General features: G+C 44.2%; 1 protein-coding gene across 1 annotated transcript in view; it reads left to right on the top strand.

Annotated features, from left to right (window-relative positions):
• Positions 1-10,764, top strand: part of sptbn4b (spectrin, beta, non-erythrocytic 4b) — a 94,198-nt gene extending 83,434 nt beyond the window's left edge. Inside the window, 9 exon segments of the mRNA XM_078284106.1 lie at positions 324-462; positions 1,456-1,540; positions 2,447-2,643; positions 3,059-4,098; positions 4,619-4,679; positions 5,076-5,332; positions 8,550-8,720; positions 9,458-9,500; positions 10,450-10,764. Coding sequence (XP_078140232.1) covers positions 324-462; positions 1,456-1,540; positions 2,447-2,643; positions 3,059-4,098; positions 4,619-4,679; positions 5,076-5,332; positions 8,550-8,720; positions 9,458-9,500; positions 10,450-10,764 — 2,308 coding nt within the window.
• Positions 10,765-19,781: the final 9,017 nt, after the last annotated feature.

Here is a 19,781-nt window from a genome sequence, read left to right as displayed (position 1 = left end):
CCAGAACCTGTTATGTCTTTTCAACCTGCTATTTTGTGTCTTTGTTTTGTGTTTTATCTCGTTTGGATACTGTATTGCATCATTTTGTTTTGGGATAGATTGTTAATTAGTTAGATCTAGGTAAGCTTGTTCTAAGTCCTTTGTGAGAGGCTTTTTTGATGAAGGGATATATATATAAATAGCTTTGATTTGACTTGACTTAGGTAGAAAAACATGGCTTGTACTGTATTGTATAGTATGGTAGTCAGAGCGTTTACAAGTCAGAAGGTTTTGGTGTTTCTGTGTGGCGATCTGAGCGGCTGTGGTCTCTCCGCTGCCAACAGGGACGTTTCCTCGGTGGAGGTGCTGATGAACTATCACCAGAGTCTGAAGAGCGAGGTGGAGGCTCGCAGCCGCAGCGTCCTGGAGTGCATCGAGATGGGCAAGACGCTGCTGGCCGCCAGAAACCCTGCCGCTGAGGAGGTGAGGGGGCATGGGGACGACCGGACGAAACTTTAATGATCCACACGGGGGAAACTGGATCACTGCAGCAGCAATGAACGGGACATAGATAAGAGTAGAATAAATAGAAAGTACTGAAAATGAAACAGAATTTTTGCTTGGTTGACTGTTGACCAGCAGGATTCCCACAGGCCCTGGAAATGAAATAAGGCCTTAAAAGCTTTTGAAAATGGATGGATGGAGGCCTTGAAAGTACTTGAATTTTGTATTAAATATGTAGCAACCAAATTCATATATATGAATATGCCTCAGCTCTCTCCATCCTGGGATCAATACTTCACACCCTGAGGAAAACCCTGTGATGGAGATTTGTGTTGATACAGCAGCAGTTCTAAAAGGATTTCACCAAGATTTCTTGACTTGACCAGTAAAAAATGAAACCTTTATGATGTATATTATTTACCGATGTCTTATGCCACAACATGCCAGTTTTGAATTTCACCAAACAAGACCATGAAAGTAATTTAAACATCCTTTAATTTGATGTACAAGTGAGTGTGGGATTAACAGATTTACAGGTGAACAGATTTACAGTCCAGTATGCAGGGTGTGCAAATGTGCATCGTTGGCTCTCCACATGATCAGATTTGCAGAGCAGATGTGGTTTAATGCATCGTTAGCTGTTCACATGATCAGATTTATTATTTATTATTTATTTAGAGTTCGGGGTCACTGTCGGCCAAACAGCTGTGGAAGGGGAGCTGCGTTCAGTTCATTTATATTTTAGTCTTTCCGCAGACTAACAGCAAATTCCCTTTCAACTTAAGTAAGACAATTTAAGTAAGACATTTTCTTCAAAAGGTTGTTACACCACAAGTGTTAAAGAAATAACTGCAAAGAAAGTGCTATCATTAGGAAATGGATCGTTGTTTCCATTTTGAGGTATTTCAGCACTGCGATTTTGATTCTGACTCCTGTGATGATGTGATTCTGATCGCTGATTTTGATTCTCAGATCAAGGAGAAGCTGGACAAGGTGGTTGCTAAGCAACATGAGCTGTCTGAGAAGTGGGACAAGCACTGGGAGGTGCTACAGCACTGTGAGTACACACACACACATACACACACACACACAGGCCTAAAAGCTGTCATAAATATAGACAGACAGTACAGATGTACAGACAGAGATACGCACATAAGGTTCAGGGGGAGAATTCAAAATAAGACAAGAATTAAGGATAATTGGCCAGACTAGGCTCAGCTAGAATAGAACAGAATAGAATAGAACAGAATAGAATAGAATAGAATAGAATAGGATAGAATAGAATAGGGCACCATTTTGACAAAACATTTTATGTTATATCCTCCTCTCATTTCTGCCTTTTCTCCTCTCCTCTCCTTTCCTCTCTCCTCCTCTCCTCTCCTCTCTCCTCCTCTCCTCTCTCCTCCTCTCCTCTCTCCTGTCCTCTCCACTCCTCTCTCCTCCTCTCCTCTCTTTCTCTCCCCTCCTCTCTCTCTCTCTTCTTCTCCTCTCCTCCTCTCCTCCTTTCCTCACCTCTCTCCTTTCCTCTCCTCTCTCTCTCCTCCTCTCCTCTCTCTCTCTCTCTCCTCCTCTTCTCTCCTCTCTCTCCTCCTCTCCTCTCCTCTCTTCCTCTCCCCTCCTCTCTCTCTCTTCCTCTCCTCTCCTCCTTCCCTCTCCTCTCCTCCTCTCCTCTCTCTCTCCTCCTCTCCTCTCCTCTCTCTCCTCCTCTCCTCTCCTCTCCTCTCTTCCTCTCCCCTCCTCTCTCTCTCTTCCTCTCCTCTCCTCTCCTCCTTTCCTCTCCTCTCTCCTCTCCTCTCCTCTCTTCCTCTCCCCTCCTCTCTCTCTCTTCCTCTCCTCTCCTCTCCTCCTCTCCTCTCCTCTCTTCCTCTCCCCTCCTCTCTCTCTCTTCCTCTCCCCTCCTCTCCTCTCTCCTCTCCTCTCCTCTCCTCCTCTCTCTCTCTCTCTCCTCCTCTCCTCTCCTCAGTGTTGGAGGTGCATCAGTTTGCCCAGGAGGCGGTGGTAGCGGAGGCGTGGCTGACGGCTCAGGAGCCGTTCATCAACAGTAACGAGCTGGGCGGGAGCGTGGACGAGGTGGAGCAGCTGATTCGTCGACACGAGGCGTTCCGCAAGGCCGCCGCCACCTGGGAGGAGCGCTTCAGCTCGCTGCGACGACTCACCACGGTAACGTGTCCCTCATCATCACTTGGACTGTCACTCTTTGCAGTTGCGTCACAAATTTCCTTGTGACCACATCTGACGCCATGATGGAGGTCCAGCTAGCCACTACTAACGTTAGCTTCTACTAGATACATTAGCTGGTGCACAGATCAGATGTGTTAACAGTGATAGTTAGCTGACCAGATACTAGCTAGCAAGCTGACATTATCGATCAATGTATCAATGGTGAAATGATCAGTTCCCAGTCAGAAACAGCACAGAAATGAGACATGTACTGTATGTTGATTGTTGGTGAGGCATGTGAGCAGGAGATGTTATTTCCTTTGTAAACATTTTTTACAGAGCTTTCCCATTTGGTACTGTAACTGGATCTGTGACTGTATGTGATTTTGAACCTGATTCTGTTCTCTGTCTCCAGGTGGAAAAGTTGAAAGCAGAGCAAAGTAAACTCCCCCCGACCCCCCTGCTGGGCCGTAAAGTCTTCCTGGACCCCCAAGACGCCTCCCCCAGTGCCTCGGCCCTCACCCGTCTCCCGATCTCCCCCGTCATGAGACAGACCATCTATGAGCAGAACGAAGCCAGCTCCCCCCCCTCGCCCTCGCCGGCCACCCCCTCGCCCTCCCCCTCCTCCGTGGCTCGCCGGCTGGGGTCGACGGTCGCCAACTACACCCCGGTGATGAACGGCTCCAGCTACCGCCACACCCTGGAGGCGCGGCACGGCGGGGTGGTGGGCGTGGCCGCGGGGCTGGGCCAGCCCGCCGCTTCCTCCATCGCCTCGGTCGCCACGGCGGCCATGCTGGTCTCGGCCAATCAGGTGCGAGAAAGCGCCAACGCGGCGAGAGACCAGGTGGTGAAAGTGATGAGTCACGTACCTCAGCCGGTCCAGGCGGCGAGGGAAGCGGAGGCGAAGTCGTCCCCGTATCTACGGCAACCCAAGATCAAACACATCGACGACGTGGTGACGCCGCTGCTTGTTGCCAGCCGGCTGGAGAAAGCCAGGGAGAGGGAGAGAGAGAGGGAGATGATGATGGGAGAGATAGGGACGGAGAGAGGGGAGGTGGCCGTCATGGCCGAGGTGGTGCTGCAGGAGCCCAGCAGGGAGAGGCTGCACAGCGAGCCCAGCAGACCGTCTCGGAGCACGAGCAGGACTGACCCTCTGGCCCACGCCGAGCCCCAGGCCCAGACCCACGCCCACCACAGGGAACACAGGATAGAGCGGCAGCTGTCCAGCGAGCAGCTGATCCAGGCTCGCAGGGACGAGCTGCCTCAGGAGGTGTGGAGGGAACAGGCGGAGAGGCGGGAGAGACGGACGCTGGAAAGGCAAACGTCCAGCGAGCAGGAGGGCCACGGCGGCCACGAGGGCCGGCGGAGAGAGAGGGACCGACACCGGGTGGAGAGACAGGAGTCCAGCGAGCACGACACCGGCAAGGAGCACTCAGACAGACGCTCGGGAGGAGGGTGAGACTAACCGTGTCCCTGAGCCGTCCCTTAGGTTGTGCTGTCTGTATTTTGCCGTCTGCGTTGTGCTGTGTGTCTGATGTTTGTCTGATTTTTATGTGTGGACCCCCTGAAGATTAGCGGGTGCTGCAGCATAAGGTAATAGGGATCCAAATAAAGAGTAAGATCATTTATAATGATATGTAAAGTGCATAATGTAATGTGTAGTGTATTAAATTGACTGTTGTAATTGATGGTGTGGTTTGAATGTTTTATTTTGACATTTGAATTTACATTTAGGGTTGGTATTTGATCATTTTGTGGTCTGAACTAAGTAGTTGTTGGGCATTACAGCTACAACTTGTGATTGTAAAAATGTAATTGCTGTGGCCGCAATGTGTGTTGTCAATGATGTGTTAATGTACTGGATGATGGTGTGTGTTCAAGCTTTTTCAGCACTCAAAAAGGGAAAAAAAACAATTGAATATTTTTTTTTCACAGAACCCTTAATCTGAATTCTGATGTTGTGTTTTGTCTACAGAGAGAAGCGATCCACCCTGGCAGACATTGTAGAACAGCTGCAAGAAAGAGAAGCAGCGCAGGTCTGGAGACTCATTTGTTACAGCTTTCATTCAGACCGAGTGTTAAAAAATACTTTGTGTGGTTTGTTTTAGCTTACATAGATGTCATATGGGTGGGGTCTTCTACATAGGGAAGTACAATGCATGCCAGAAAGTTTCATAATCACTGAAAAAGTATTTTACTGTAAAGTGATTTTAGTATACACTTTAATTCTGAATCATTCTGACATTGTGAACACCACTTATCTTTTATTCCACACTTTCCTAATTCTTTCAGGAAGTGAAAAACATACTGACTGTTTACACCATGAAAGACATACTGACTGACTCTTTACTCCTTGAAAAACATACCTACTGACTCTTTACAAGATGAAAAACATACTTACCGACTCCATCACCCCTCCTGTCCCCCCCCAGGCCCGCGGAGAGGTGCCCCGCCTGCCTAACGGGGTACCAGAGAAGTCTTCCCGTCCCGAGCGGCCTCGAGCCCGGGACCGACCCAAACCGCGGCGCCGACCGCGACCCAAAGAGGCGGGAGAGACGACGCGGCGGTCCAGGTCCGCTCCGGCCCAGAGCTGCCCGGCGGTCCCCCAGCCCCCGACGCACACCGCACACCACGAGGGCTTCCTGTTCCGCAAGCTGGACATCGAGAGCCTGAAGAAGAGCGCCAATAGGTGGGCGTCCAGGGTCATCACAGCTGGATGGGTGGACGGTAGAAGTAGTTGAGAAGGAGGGCGGACATTGACGTCATGAGTATCAGACTTTTGGGGTTTTGATTTAGTACCTGAGTGGGTAGAAAATACCTTGGTCAAATAGTATTTGCAAATAATTGTGTTTATTTTAGTCTTCTTGGAGTACCGGATGGGCGGGGTTTACCACATCAGAGCAATTCAGATAGTGGTAAGTAAGTTATCAATCACAGAAAAGTATACTTTCAAATACTGTATGGTACTCAGTTTATTGTCCTATGTGGCAAACCCCATCCATCTGTGACTGAAGCTGGGTAAAACAAATCCATTCAAAGTATCTGCAAATACTATTTGACTGATGTTGGCGGCACACTTTGTTGTACCTTTACTGTCTGTTTCCGGTGACATCACTGTCCCCTCCTTTATTGACTCCACCCAGATGACAGGGGCATGACTTTAGCATGCTAAGCTAACGAGCTAACACACTCAGCTGACACTACCTCTGACATGTTGAGATGTTGGACAGATGCATGACTGACACAGATGACATTTGGTCACATGACAGTTCTACTAGTGTCTTATTGGTTGCCCCGGCTCCTGGGACAACGTAATGTAACCAATTACTAGCTAAGCTTTAGATGTTCATCTCTGCCATATGTTTCTCTGGAAGCGATTCTACATAGGCTCATGGGTTTACATATGTGCATACTTGGCTTAAAGGGACACTTTGACATTTTGAGTTTTTGTTTTTTTTCACCAGACATTTGTCACATTGTGAGGAAAAAAAATCTACAATTGACCGGGTTCCTTTATGAACATTAAGCAGAAGCAAAATAATACAGATTTGTCATTTACAATACAATGCCGATTGCTCACTTACAGGACCGTCGTCGATCTTTGAGCAGTTGAAAATGCAAGGGGGTGCGGGTTTGTTTCAAAAACAGTACAAGCTGAGAAGTTCGTTTTTGAAAGCTAGAAATCTCAGCGCCTGGCAAAGTAATTGTTGAATCCTTAGTATTGACCAATAAGACAGTAAAAATCTTGTGTTGTTTGCATTCCTTGTTGAAACCGAGTGGCGCTGCTAGCTTGCAAGCTTGTAGTTTTCTTCACAATGTGACAATTATTTAATGAAGACAGACACCCACCCAGAAGTCAAAATGTCAAGGAATCCCTTTAATTACAGCACCAGGAGATACTCTTATGTTATCTTCATATCTGGCTGTAGCTTCAGATTATTTATACATCGTCTCTGATCGTGAGGATCAGAACGTGAAGCCGACAGTTACATGAATTAAACCAACGACCAGCAGACATCTCACTGCTTGCAACAGCAACATGCATGATGCCCATGATGCCTCTTAATCAATCCAACACTAGCCCACAGCATATAGCGCAGCAGAAGTGGTTGGCTGGCTAGTGGACTGGCTGGCTGGCTAGCAAACTGACTGGCTGGCTGGTTGATGGATGCAGTGGGGGTGAAGGACCAGGGTTGACGAAGCTGTTGGTGGCGAACCTGCCTAGTGACCAGCCGCTTGGCCCCGCATACACACACACACACACACTTCTCTCTGACACGCAGTCTTCTCACACACACATACACCCTTTCTCTCACTCTCTTCTGTCTCTCTCTCTCTCTTTCACACACACACTCACACACACACACACACACTACCTGGCCTAAAACCTCCCTAGCTGCCACAGATGACCATCCATGCCCCTGCTTCCTCCTGAGAGACACCCGTATAGAAATCACAACATCTGAACGGCTTAGTCTCTCCCTGCACTGCCCCCTAGTGGCTGGGCTGACCACGCACAGCTAACGACTCATCCCTTTCCGCCTGTGGATGAGTCCCACTCTCGTATGTACATGCCCTGTTTATGTACATGCCAAGGTAAAGCATTAATACTGAATGGCTTAAATCTGGACAAGTGTGAATCTTCAAAGAAATCCTCCCTTGGTTTCTTCTGTGCTCTCCTCTCACCTCCCGGTCTCATTTTATTGGAGGAGAGGACCTGAGGGGCGGGGCCTACCTCAGACCTTCTCCTCCAATCGGTGTAGAGAAAGAGGCGAGGGGAGAGGGTAGAATTAGTCTTGGAGAGAGGATCGAGATTCAACCTGTCTCTGTTACATAGCTACACGACAAGGCACTGAGTTTGTTTACGTGCACATTAATATTCTGGTATTATTCGGGATACCCAAGTGTTCCTTTTAAGATTTGGTGCATATCCCATTTACAATAACCGGATGAGCTCCTCTCCTGATTATGAGAAACTGGCTGCCAACTGGGGTGTAAACTGCAAAAATGTGTTAATCTGTCAATCTGTCAGTAGTCAACATAGCGCAGTAGGAGCTCTTCATTAGCATAAGACGCTGTATATTTAATCTTCAATATGTTCTTTTTGTTATATTTTATCTACATCATATTCTTTGCTGCTGCAAAGACCCAATTTCACCTCAGGATGATTAAAGTTTCATTTTATCTTGTCTTAAACCTAAATATGATAGGTGGTATATGTCATTATCAGGCATTTAAACACCTCATCCCGTGTACCGGTGGCTTTTTTCCAGTCTTTGTAAGTTCTGTTTCCATTGTAACCTTCAGAATATCGTTAGCTCATGTGCGCAGGGATATTTGTGATTGGGATATTGAGATGCACACAGACAGCTTGCTCTGAATAATACCTTAATCGGGATAGACACTATTAACCGGACTGCTGTGTGCATGTAAACGCGCTCACTACTGAGGGAGAAGCATGACCAGCCTTTTAGCTGTGTTGTGAGAAAGCTGCCAAAATGCCATTTAACCAAACTCCTCTCCCTCCTCTCTCCTCTCTCCCTCCTCGCTGCTGGCTGCTCCTCCTGTCGTCTCCTCCAAGGTAAGTCATATATAAGCCCCTCCCCACACACACACACACACACACACACACTGTACAGTACCCTTCCCCTCCATCCCCCCACCTCCTCCCTCCGTCCGTCCGTCCGTCCCTTCGTCTGTGTTTGTTCGGCAGTGTGTGTCCTCCTCCCTTCTTGGCCCTGTGCGCCGGTCCATCCCGCCTACCTACCTGCCTGCACTGGTCAGGTGAGTGAGGCGTTAGCTTAAGAGAGAACAACTCCGCGGCTCTTCCTGACTCCTCCCGTCTCCCCCCGACCCCTCCCCCCTCCTCCCTCCTCCTCCTCCTCCCCGCTCTTCCCGCACCACAGCAGGTCATGGGTCAACCTGTACTGCGTGCTGAACAAAGGGGAGATGGGTTTCTACAAGGACGCCAAGAACACGTCGACGCCCTACAACAACGAGCCGCTGCTCAACCTCTCCCACTGCAACTGCGACGTCACCAACGGCTACAAGAAGAAGAAGAACGTCTTCACGCTCAAGTGAGGAGCTCGGCTGTTTCATATTCGTACTCTTGTTCAAACTTTGTTGTTGGTTTGTAGATGTGGAAGCGTGTTTTCAGACTCAACCCCACAGTATTAAGACTTGAGAGATATCCCTGGCAGGCTTGGGTCAAATAGCTCTTAGATGCTTGTTTTAACCTTCTTGGAGCATTAACTGGGCGGGGTTTACTGCATGCAGGAGAAATGGTAGTGTCAGTCAAGTTGTCAATCACCGGAAAGTATGCAAAAGTGACTTTAAAATAAAATCCTGTCTTTAAGAGTAACCAAACCCCAAACCCAAATCTGTGGAAAGCCTGACATCTATTGGTAAGAAGCATGCTACTGAAAGTGACATCTGCTATTGGATGATCTTGGTACCAAGTGATGTCACCACCTCTTGTACTCTATAGAAGGTGACATCACCTGGTACCAAAGATCAGCCAATAGCAGATGTCACCTTCAGTAGCATTCTTCTTACAATTAGATCTAAGGCTTTACACAGATTTAGTTTTGGGGTTTAGTTACTCTTTTAAATCCTGGTTCTCAGTGTAATATCCTATGTGGCAAACCCCACCCATCAGACCCTTCAAGCAGGTTAGAAAAAGGACAATTACAAATACTACTTGATCCAGATCTGACTCTTTACTAATAAACAATTTCATATGCCTTAAAGTTATCCATTGAAACACGTTCGTCACTGCACCATATGTAGCTCAAATCCTCTCTTCTTATTGCAGAACGAAGGATGGCAGCGAGTTTTTGTTCCATGCAAAAGATGAGGTGAGACATTCCTGTATTTCTAATCAGAGCAACACAATAGTGGTAGTTGTAGACGTAGTAGTTGATCCCATAGTGTGAAATTAAGGATAAGGAAGGATCCTTATCAATGAAACACCACAAGTACACACATCAGAAACATACAGTAAATAACAATCAGTGGAAACACTACTGGGAAGCCACACTGCAGCTGAAAGTGCCCCAATTCTGCTTTTTTTTTTCCCCCTCACATGTGACACAGATCTGATGTTTTCTAATCAGCACTGTCTCATTTTTTCAATTTTGATGTAGCATGTGGTACGAAATGGGATCCCGAGGCATGCAACCTACATGTGACTTGTGTTGGAACACTCTAATTGGAATTTATCAGCGTTGCCATGACAATAAGTTAATCTTGCATCATTCACTTGAGACAACTGTCATAATTTTGGCATCATGGCAGCTTGGCTGAGCAGAGTTAGGACAACCAGACGCAACAATAGAAATAAAGCCAGTCGACTTGACTGGCATTTGATGAGACGCCTCAATTCTGTCAAACCTCAGAGACACATACTGTGATCAAAATGTGTGTGAAACAAGCGGGAGAAGCATATAGGAACAAAAACAGATGGAGCGGCTTTTGTTTTTGTTATTCTACGCACACATGTCTTTCTCACATCGAATATCAAATATGAGCAGCAGTTCAGAAATTGAGCATAAAGGCCTGCAGTGTGAATGTAGCTGAAGAGAACAGGTGGAAAATCCTGTTCTCATTGAATTCAACTGGATTATCCTCACTACTGAATGTTTTGTGATCATTTTGTGTCAAACAACCTTCTGTTTCCTGACCGTATCTCAGTCTCTCTTGTTTAGATTTGTTTTGTTTTACATTTGATACATCTGACCCTCACCTCTCTGTCATTGTCTTTCACTCTCTTTCTCTCCCTCTCCCTCTCTCTCTCTCCCATCCTAGGACGATCTCAAAGCGTGGGTGACCAACATCACCGCCAGTATTTCGGAGCACGAGGAGATTGCCAAATGGGGCCAGCCCCAGCCAACTACCTCATCCACCGACGAGGGCACGCGCCGCGACGGCAGCAAGGCGGACAACAGGTCAGAGCGGGGCGGCGAGCGCTCCGACCGGGCCGAGCGGGCCGACAGAGAGAGGGACAGGGAGAGAGAGAGAGAGAGGGAGAAGGAGAGGGAGAGAGGCGAGCGGTCAGAGAGGTCAGACAGGGGGGAGAAATCGGACGCCAAGCGCTCGGAAAAGTCCGGTAAGAAGAAGTGAGCCGGGTGACGGACTCGTTTGGGACTGAAGTGTGTGAACTGTGGAGGGAGGGGGGGTCGTAGACTGGTAGTGAACGCCCCCCTCCTTCTCTCTCTCTCTCTCTCTCTCTCTCTCTCTCTCTCTCCGACACTGTCTACAAACGGGCTGTGTTTGGATTGAAAGCCACACACAGGACAGTAGGACTGACCCGGGCTCACTCGTACGACCGACAGATTTGGAGCAGGAGGCGTCTCTCTCTCTCTCTCTTCCTCTCTGTCTCTCTGTGAGGACGCAGACGGCCGCCGACGCTCCGCCCGCGCCCCCCTGGTGGCTGTTTCAGATAACTACAGCGGGGCGGGTTTCGCGCTAAAACCCGGGGCGGCGTTAAAACGCGAGAGAGAGACGGGACACGCGTCACGTTAACTTGAAGGCTGTTATTAATTGCTGGTAGTACGAAAACGTAGCTCATACTGTTTCATGTTTGTTTTTTCTATGAGATGAGCTGTATCTGTATGTATTTCTTGTCTGTCTGTCCTATCTATCTATCTGTCTGTCTGTAAGTCAAGACATCCTACACTATGTCTTATTACTCCTCGAAAATCGAAAGAGAATGAAATTATGCCAAAATGTTTTACACACATACAAACTTGGAGAAATGTCCGTTGTTGTTGTTTTTTTTTTTTTCTGTTTTCACGTTTTTCCACTTTATTCCGTCTGTCTCAAGGTCTGGCGTCTGCCGTGAAAAAGAAAATGTGGAATTGTAACTGGTTTTACTTTCAAACCAAACAGCATTGACACCAGGTTCATCCAAACTCACTATGGCTGAATCAACACCGATGAACAATGTTGACGCTAGGGAGGTAAAAGATGATAATTTAAGACAAAAGAAGAGTAGAGGAGCGACCAGAGCTACGAACTTAAATCAGGAATATAAAAAAAAAAGCCTGAAATCCTGAAAAAAAAAAACCTGAAAAATGAAATTTGCTTTCAACGAATCTTAAAATCTGCCCTAGATAAAGACGCAGAGCAGCTTTCCTTCCATCTAGTAAGGATTCAGGGTCTTGGGAATCGAACCTGTGACCTAAAGGCTACAGGACAGGATTCAAATTCATAAAACATCTAAAGACAGAAGTGTAAATCAGCACTAATCTACTAACTCTCGTCCCTCAGCGGCCTCATTTATAAAAACTGTTGTTTGACTTTTCCAAGACTATCTGGAACGATCATTTCAAAAAAGTGATAAAAAAAAAAATCACATCTGTAACATTCACACCTTGGGTAAATATAGCGGTTTAGATTTAGGTTTTGATATATCAAAGGTAATTTAGAGAAAATCAGTGTAACCTGCAGATTTTGGCATTAGGATGAAGACATATTTGGCTTGGATTTGGTCATAAGCACATCATTTATGTGTAGTGTGTGTTTATAAATGAGGCTTCTGGGCTGAAAACACTCTTCTACTCTTCTTCTTCTTCTACTCTTCTGTTCTCTTACATCAGATATAAAGGAAGACATAAATCCCCCTCAGACCCAATGGACATTCTCTTTGATTTATTCACACAAATCTGTTGCAACCTTTTTATACGTAGTTTAAAAATGTTGTGTGCGTGTGTGTGTGTGTGTGTGTGTGTGTGTGTGTGTGTGTGCGCGTGCGCCCGCTGCTGCTCTCCGCTCCCAGGGTCTCCATAGCTCTCAGGTTATTTATGTTAGTGTGTGCTTTACCGTGTGCTTCACATGTTAACATGTTTGTCCCCTCAGTTACCACCTCAGTCTTCCAGACATGTCAGATTCACAACACAGACCTCCGCAACACACACACACACACACACCGGCACACACACACACACTGACACACACACACACACACACACACACACGGAAGAGGAGAACTCAGCAAACGGTTACATATTCATGTAACAGAGTGTAAAAGTCCATCAAACTGTCCAGGTCAACATCCCATTGACGTACAATTAGACAGAAATGAATAAATGAATGAATGAATGAATGAATGAATGAATAAATGAATGAATGAAAAAGGAAATCCCACGGCTCATATGGCCCATATCTGATTGACCTAAAAAAAAACAGAACACACACCCAGCGAGGTGTAAATCATTTAACAATAGAGGGATTTCAGATTGACAAAGTATTTAGAAAGGGAGTTTTCCTTTTAGACTGTATGTACGTATGTGAGTTGTGAGTTTGCATGTCTTGCTTGGAGAGAAAATCACTTGTCAAAAGAAGCTTGTCTTTGCAGCCCATTTGCTCCGCATCCACACACCGTTTTCTGTTTTCTTTTTTTCTGTGAACTCACCACAAAGCCATAAACTGTACAGGGAAACACGAAGCTGAGAAATCCTGAGTGGGAATTGAGTTTGTCGACTCTACCGGCCAATCGTTGGGTTTTCCTTTTCGACACTAAAAACGTCAGCTGGTGAAAGTGGCTGGGGGATTTTGGGATGTTCCAGCCACTGAGGGTGAATGGGAAAAAGAAGTGACTTGGTAGGAATGAGGAGAAAGATTGAACAGATATGGGTCAGAAAGCATTTGAAATCCTTTACAAAATCTTTACAAATGTGACGGATGTTTTAATGTCACTGCTGGTGTGTGAAAACCTTGTAACTCCAATTCAGATGTTTTTCGTCCTTTCACTTGAATCTAAAGTTTACATCGTCCTCTCTGTGCTGGATAACGTCCATGACTTTAGAGCCCAAGAAACCCACTAAAGAACTTGTTTTATATTTTCAGAAATATGTGTTTGTCAGTGTGAAATTAACAATTTTCTCAGTTCTTGAAAAGCTGACGTTTTGAAGATACAAGGTTATCATCTGGCAGTATCAATATCTTCGGTGTTAGCTGGAATTTAAACTCTGAAAAGGAGTCCATTCACTCCACTGTGCCAGGCAAACGTAATCTATCCCAGATAAAATGACGAGTACGGATTTCAAATTCTTGACCCACCATGTCTGGTTCATCATAATCATAAGGTCTATGAATCATAAAACATGTCTTGAGTACAGTAGCTTTTTCTACCTTGTTTTTTTTTTATATTTCAACACATTTTATGCATCTAAACTAGGCATGAATGCCAAATCAATGCAATCCATTACATGCATGTCGGACACAACAAACATAGCAAGAACTGAAAGAGGTTCGTATTGAATGAGCAGAACTTTACCATGTAATGTGACACAGCACAGTCCAGTAGGCCTCCGTGAAGCTGAGAGCATAATGAACTGACACACTTTGAGTTGTGAGCCTCATACACAAAATTTTAGGATCTACTCATTTGATGAAATAGACTGACCGAGTGAGAATACAGGAAAAGCCACAATCCTTATTGATTTCACCTATAAAATCCACTTCAGCCATGATGGGATGGGTCGATGAAAGGGAAGAGAAACATTAAAGAAGTGTTTTTGAAGCTACTAGGCAAGATTTCTATGTAAAAATACAAATCTTATCAGCCTAACTTTGCCCAAATAAAAATTCTGGTGTCAGGTTTGGTCACTTCTCCTCCCGCAAGAAGTGACGAATCAAAACTTGAGAGTGAAATCCAAACTGTCTCCTGAACAGCAGCAGAGAAAGCCGGACTCACCAACGTTAGATCTTCTCCTCTCTCGTCTCTTTGGTATAAAGCGTCACAGTGAGCTGTGTGACGTTTACTGACCTCGCCTTACGCCTTGGACACACCGACTGCATCGTTGCGTTGTGTTGCACCGGACGTCCCGTTCATTTCCAATGAAATGCTGCATTTCCCTGTAGCTTTATTGCGTGCTGCAGCAGTTTGCAGTGTGTTTCGGGTGAAGCATGCGTTGGATCTATCCAACATTTGCATCAAATTCAATGCGTAGACCTGACCAAAAATATCAAAATATCTGATGTTGTGCTAGCCGTTGGTAGCCAGTTAGACATTTTTATTAAATAATATCATATTATGAGAACCAAACATGACTTATTTTAAGTAATTATATCATATTTGATTGTGTATTGTATATCAAAACATTACAACCAATCATAGCTTAGTGACAGCCTATTCTGTTGTCTTGCTCTTGTTTACATTTTGGAGGGAATAATAATGTAAATAGACAAGATAGAGCCGGTTATTCTCACATCTGTCGACGAGTCCAGTGTTGAAAAGGATGGCCTTGATAGCGCTCGCTGTGTACTGACGTCAGTTGCGTTCGACACAACACGATGATGCAGTCGGTGTGTTTAAGGCGTAACATGATTAGCTGTGATTCAGTTGAGACATGGATTGTGTGAAATATCAGAAAGGTGATCCTAATATTTCAGACTCTCACTGTACAAGGATTTTTGATGGGCTCCCGTCACTAAACGGATCTAATGTTGAAGTGTGTGATGAAGTTTTCCTGTTCAGTCCCGGCGCTCCTGCCACCTCCTGTCTTACTGCTGTAGATACACACAGATACACACAGCTAATGCTACCACTTTGTCCTTATGCTAGTTAGCATTAGAAAAGATGTAATTTGGACCATTTTACAGTATGCTGACAGCAGATATGTAGGAGTCGGCACGGCTAACATCACGACAGACTGACAAAACTACAAAATAAATGTTTAGATTTGGTTCAACGATCCAAAACATCCGTGGTTTCCTGCTAGCTTGTTTTTCCACTTAGCCCCATCCCTCTCTGTGTGTATCTATGCTGCTCTGTTCACATCAACCTCGGTGTGTCAGCGTAGATGAAATGCTCAATAAAATAACTTTTGGTTTCTCATTAATGTATGTACAGTCTTTTCTTTTTCTTTTCTTTTTTTTATTTCTCATTGAAAATTAATGTAGATCTTTGCTGCTGTTGTTGGAAATCTTTCAGTTTGAGGTTTGGATGCAGACCAGTGTTTCCTCCTGCTTTGTTTCTTAGCTTGTTGGAGAAGCATCTGACATGGCATTAAACCGTGTGACACTAAAACTCTCCATTGAAGCCAATACTAATAACGTTCTCTGATACATTTAGACCATGATGTGACACTAAAACTCTCCATTGAAGCCAATACTAATAACGTTCTCTGATACATTTAGACCATGATGTGACACTAAAACTCTCCGTTGAAGCCAATACTAACGAAGTTCCCAGAAACGTTTAAATCACGTGACACTAAAACTCTCCATTGGTACCAAAACTAATGAAGTTCTCTGAAACAATATGCAACAATATTTAGGCCATGTGACAGTAAAACTCTCAATTGAAACCAATATTTAAGAAATTCTCTGAAACATTTAGACCATGATGTGACACTAATACTCTCCATTGAACCCGATACTAACGAACTTCCCAGAAACATTTAGATCATGTGACACTAAAACTCTCCATTGGTACCAAAACTAATGAAGTTCGCTGAAACAACATTTAGACCATGCAGCACTAAAACTCCCCATTGAAACCAATACTGTGTGTCCCAACCTGACTATTCAACAGAAGTCAAAATCTTTTTCTGTATTCCAGCGGGGGGAAACACTGATGCAGACTCTTCTCAGTCTGACTCCATACAAAATCACACTCAGAGTGGTGCGCAGATTCAGGATTCAGATTTACTGTATGAGGATTGTAGAGGGCTTTGTTCAGGAATTAATGTTGTTGTCGATGTTGATGATGATCATGATGTTGATGATGATGATGATGATGATGTCCATGGTAACGATGAACTGAGACTTTATGCAACTTTTTCTTTGCACTAGGACGCTGGCCTGTTGCAGCGTTGAGGCCTGATGGTCAGTGGTGTTGGGGATCCACAGAGGGACAAGTAAAGGACTATCACATTATCTGGGGGAAAGAGGTTTATTCAAGGCCTTTTTAGGGTCAGTTGTTGTTTTGTTTTTAATTCTGGGTCCAAGAAGACAAACAGTATTGGTTGGTTTTTATGTGTCATGCACTCTGCGGTAGGTGCCTATCCCCCACGGGTTTACAACACACTATACACTCATGCATCATGTCGCAGCCGAGTACAACACACACTGTAAACACACTCCTCATCAGACTCAACTACCATACGTAGAAAGTGTGTTGATATTTTGTCTCGTCTGTCGCTATTCAGGAGCGGTGAAAAAACCCATAGCCAGTTATCATCAGTCAAAATGGCTGCTGCTCGTTCCAGCATCCACAGCGCCGGATAAAAACAGATGATCAACCGTGATCTAATTTACACACACACTGCCTGGAATACATGGTTAGAAACTTCCAAGAAACGACTCCATTTCTGAATAGGGCTCGGGAGAGAGTGGACATAATCAGCCTAACGTTTCAATCATAGAAGAACACATTTTACATTTTTATTTAGCATCCATCTCTGTGTCTCTGAGGACAATCTGGGCTGGTAAATTTAACTGTTAATATCTATCTGGTGTTATTAAAGGGAAAATTCACCTCAAAAAGGAATTTCCATACTATAATTAATTGCTTTAAGCTTGAGCAGTTCAATCAGTATTTCTGAATGTGAAGAACTCTCTCTAAGAATCAAGACTCCAGATATTGCCAAGAGATGTTTTGTGGAGTTGTGCCATTGACAGTGAATGAGAGGCTGATGTTGTGGACACATGGGAGGTTTGTTTGAGCGTTAACACCCATATAAGCTTTATTTCATTGTAGTTTTCTCTGGTCTGATCCAGAAAATGTACCAGTTTGTTCACAACGTGATCCTGTGTAACAATGTCTACAAAATCTGTTTCCTAATCACTGACAGTGGAGCAGCTCTAGAAAACATTATGCTGTTTGGTGGACACTTTTATCCAAAGCGTCTTGAAGTGCCATCGGACCACATGCTCTTTCTAGATGTGGCAGAGGCTTGTTCATGTACACAAGTTTTGACTAAACTGCATAAGATTATAGACATATCAGATATGGAAATTCTTTGTAAGGGTGGAAGATCCACTTTAACATAAAGAAAGCACAATATTTTTTATATCCAGTTACATTTAGTCTAATGAACATCCACACAGGTCTCTGTATGTCTCTCTTCCCATTTGGCTTTAAGTGCAGCCACCCTGGACTATCATATTCTAATGAGGCTCTTCACTTAAAATCTGTTTTTCTAAATGTAGGATGAAGAAATAGATCCCCTAAGAAATCTATGCATTTCTACATTCAAATGTAGGCCTACAACCTTCACCATGGCACATAACCTGCTTCAGACCCATCTGGAAACATCACAATCAATTAGTCACATTAATTAGACCATTTTATGCAATTAGTATCATTGTGTCTTGCATTATTTATTTATTTTCCAACACAGAGACCTGGGTCAACTAGTATTAGCGAATAATGTGTAGCATTTGTTTAACCTTCTTGCAGCACCAGGTGGGTGGGGTTTGCCACATCATGACCATTCAGCGTCAGATATGTTATTACAAAATCAACGTTCACATAGCCTAAACTCACTATGCGACAAACCCATCTGGTACTCCCAGCAGGTTAAAACAAACACTAAGCATTATTTTGCAAAATGCTCTCCAACCTCGGTCTGACACCAGCCACAGATAATCTACTGCTGACTACTTAGTGAACACTAAATATGAATTTTACTGTTAAGGCTGACCTGCTGCCATCATTTCTCTCTTCCCAGGACCCCAAAGCACCACTGTCTGTCTGCCCTCAACCTGTCTGTCTGTCTGTCTGTCTGTCTGTCTGTATGCCTGCCTACAGCAACCTACCCTGATAATGTACAAATGTATTTGCTCAAAAGTATTTTCTGTAAGAAAAAAAGAAAGCAAGAAAATGAGTTTCTTCGTCGTGACACTGGGAAAACTGACCCCTGCCTTTTTTTTTTGGTTTTGTTTTCAACAACTTTTTTGAACATATGTTGAAGCAAGATTGTCCATTTGTACAATAAGCTGGGTTGAAAAATGAACCACACCTCCTCCACACAAAGACATCAGGACAAAAAGGTTGCATGAATGACATAGTCTCTATTATGATACTGCTGTGCATGTCTTGAAGTCCCATCCCTCCACTATACAATCACTGTAACATACTGGGGCGACACAAACTACCAACATGGAAAAAGGTGAATGAATGAACCAATAATGTATAAAATGATCAGAACCAACTCCGAATCATTGACTCTGTACAGTCGTTTCTTTGAATTGATAAATACAAATTGTGATATTGAAAGATATTGTTTGTCCTTGTCTTTTTATGCATCATCTAATTGTGGGCTACATCAGTGGTTCTCAAAGTGGGGTCTAGGGACTAGTGGGGGTCCTTCAGTGGGCTCCATAGAGGGTCAGCAAAATTAGGGATAGTTTAATTTCACTTTTATTTAATTCCCTAGAAGTTAGCACAGTGAGAGAATGTCTATATGGCTATTATTTTAACCCTCAAGCTGCAGTACAGAGTAGACGGGTGTGTCATTCTGCATTAAGGCACATCTATTCTTTGATTTTCCGGGTCCGCAATTTCCTAATAATTTCCTAGAAAGGAACTGTTAAATTCTTAGGATGTTTCCTGGAAAGAACAATGAAATTATGTACTAATTATAGGGGAAATAGAGAAAGAGTTCAATGGTAGTTGGAAGTTGGTAAGTTCCTCCAATTTCTTCTGTTGTTTCCAAGACAGAACCATGAAATTATGTAGTAGTTATATAGAAAATTTGAAATTAATTAAAACCAATTAAGAATTCAACTAATAACTATATTATATAATTATATGAATAATGACTACTGATAATTGACCTCTGCCTATTGTTTTTCCAATAAATAGTTTTTAGTTCCAGGAAATTCTTTAAGAAATGTACAGTATCTTATGACTCCACCAGACTGCTTACATTTATATAATTACTACGTCATTTCATGGTTCTTTCCAGGAAACTTCCTAAGAAATTAACAGTTCCTTTCTAGGAAATGAATAGGAAATTGTGGACCCGGAAAAGCGTTACCCAAGTTTTTACCAATAGGGGTCAGTGGCCTCATGTATTTCTATTTGGGGGTCCATGACATGAATGAAAACGTATTAGAAACCCTGGTAGTTTTTGCATTGACCGATCTACTTCATACTGCTGTCAGTCTTATTGTCTGTTCTACTC

Source organism: Centroberyx gerrardi, chromosome 6 (assembly GCF_048128805.1).
Source record: "Centroberyx gerrardi isolate f3 chromosome 6, fCenGer3.hap1.cur.20231027, whole genome shotgun sequence".
In the NCBI taxonomy this organism is placed as follows: domain Eukaryota; kingdom Metazoa; phylum Chordata; class Actinopteri; order Beryciformes; family Berycidae; genus Centroberyx; species Centroberyx gerrardi.
This window is presented reverse-complemented; position numbering and strand designations above follow the sequence as displayed.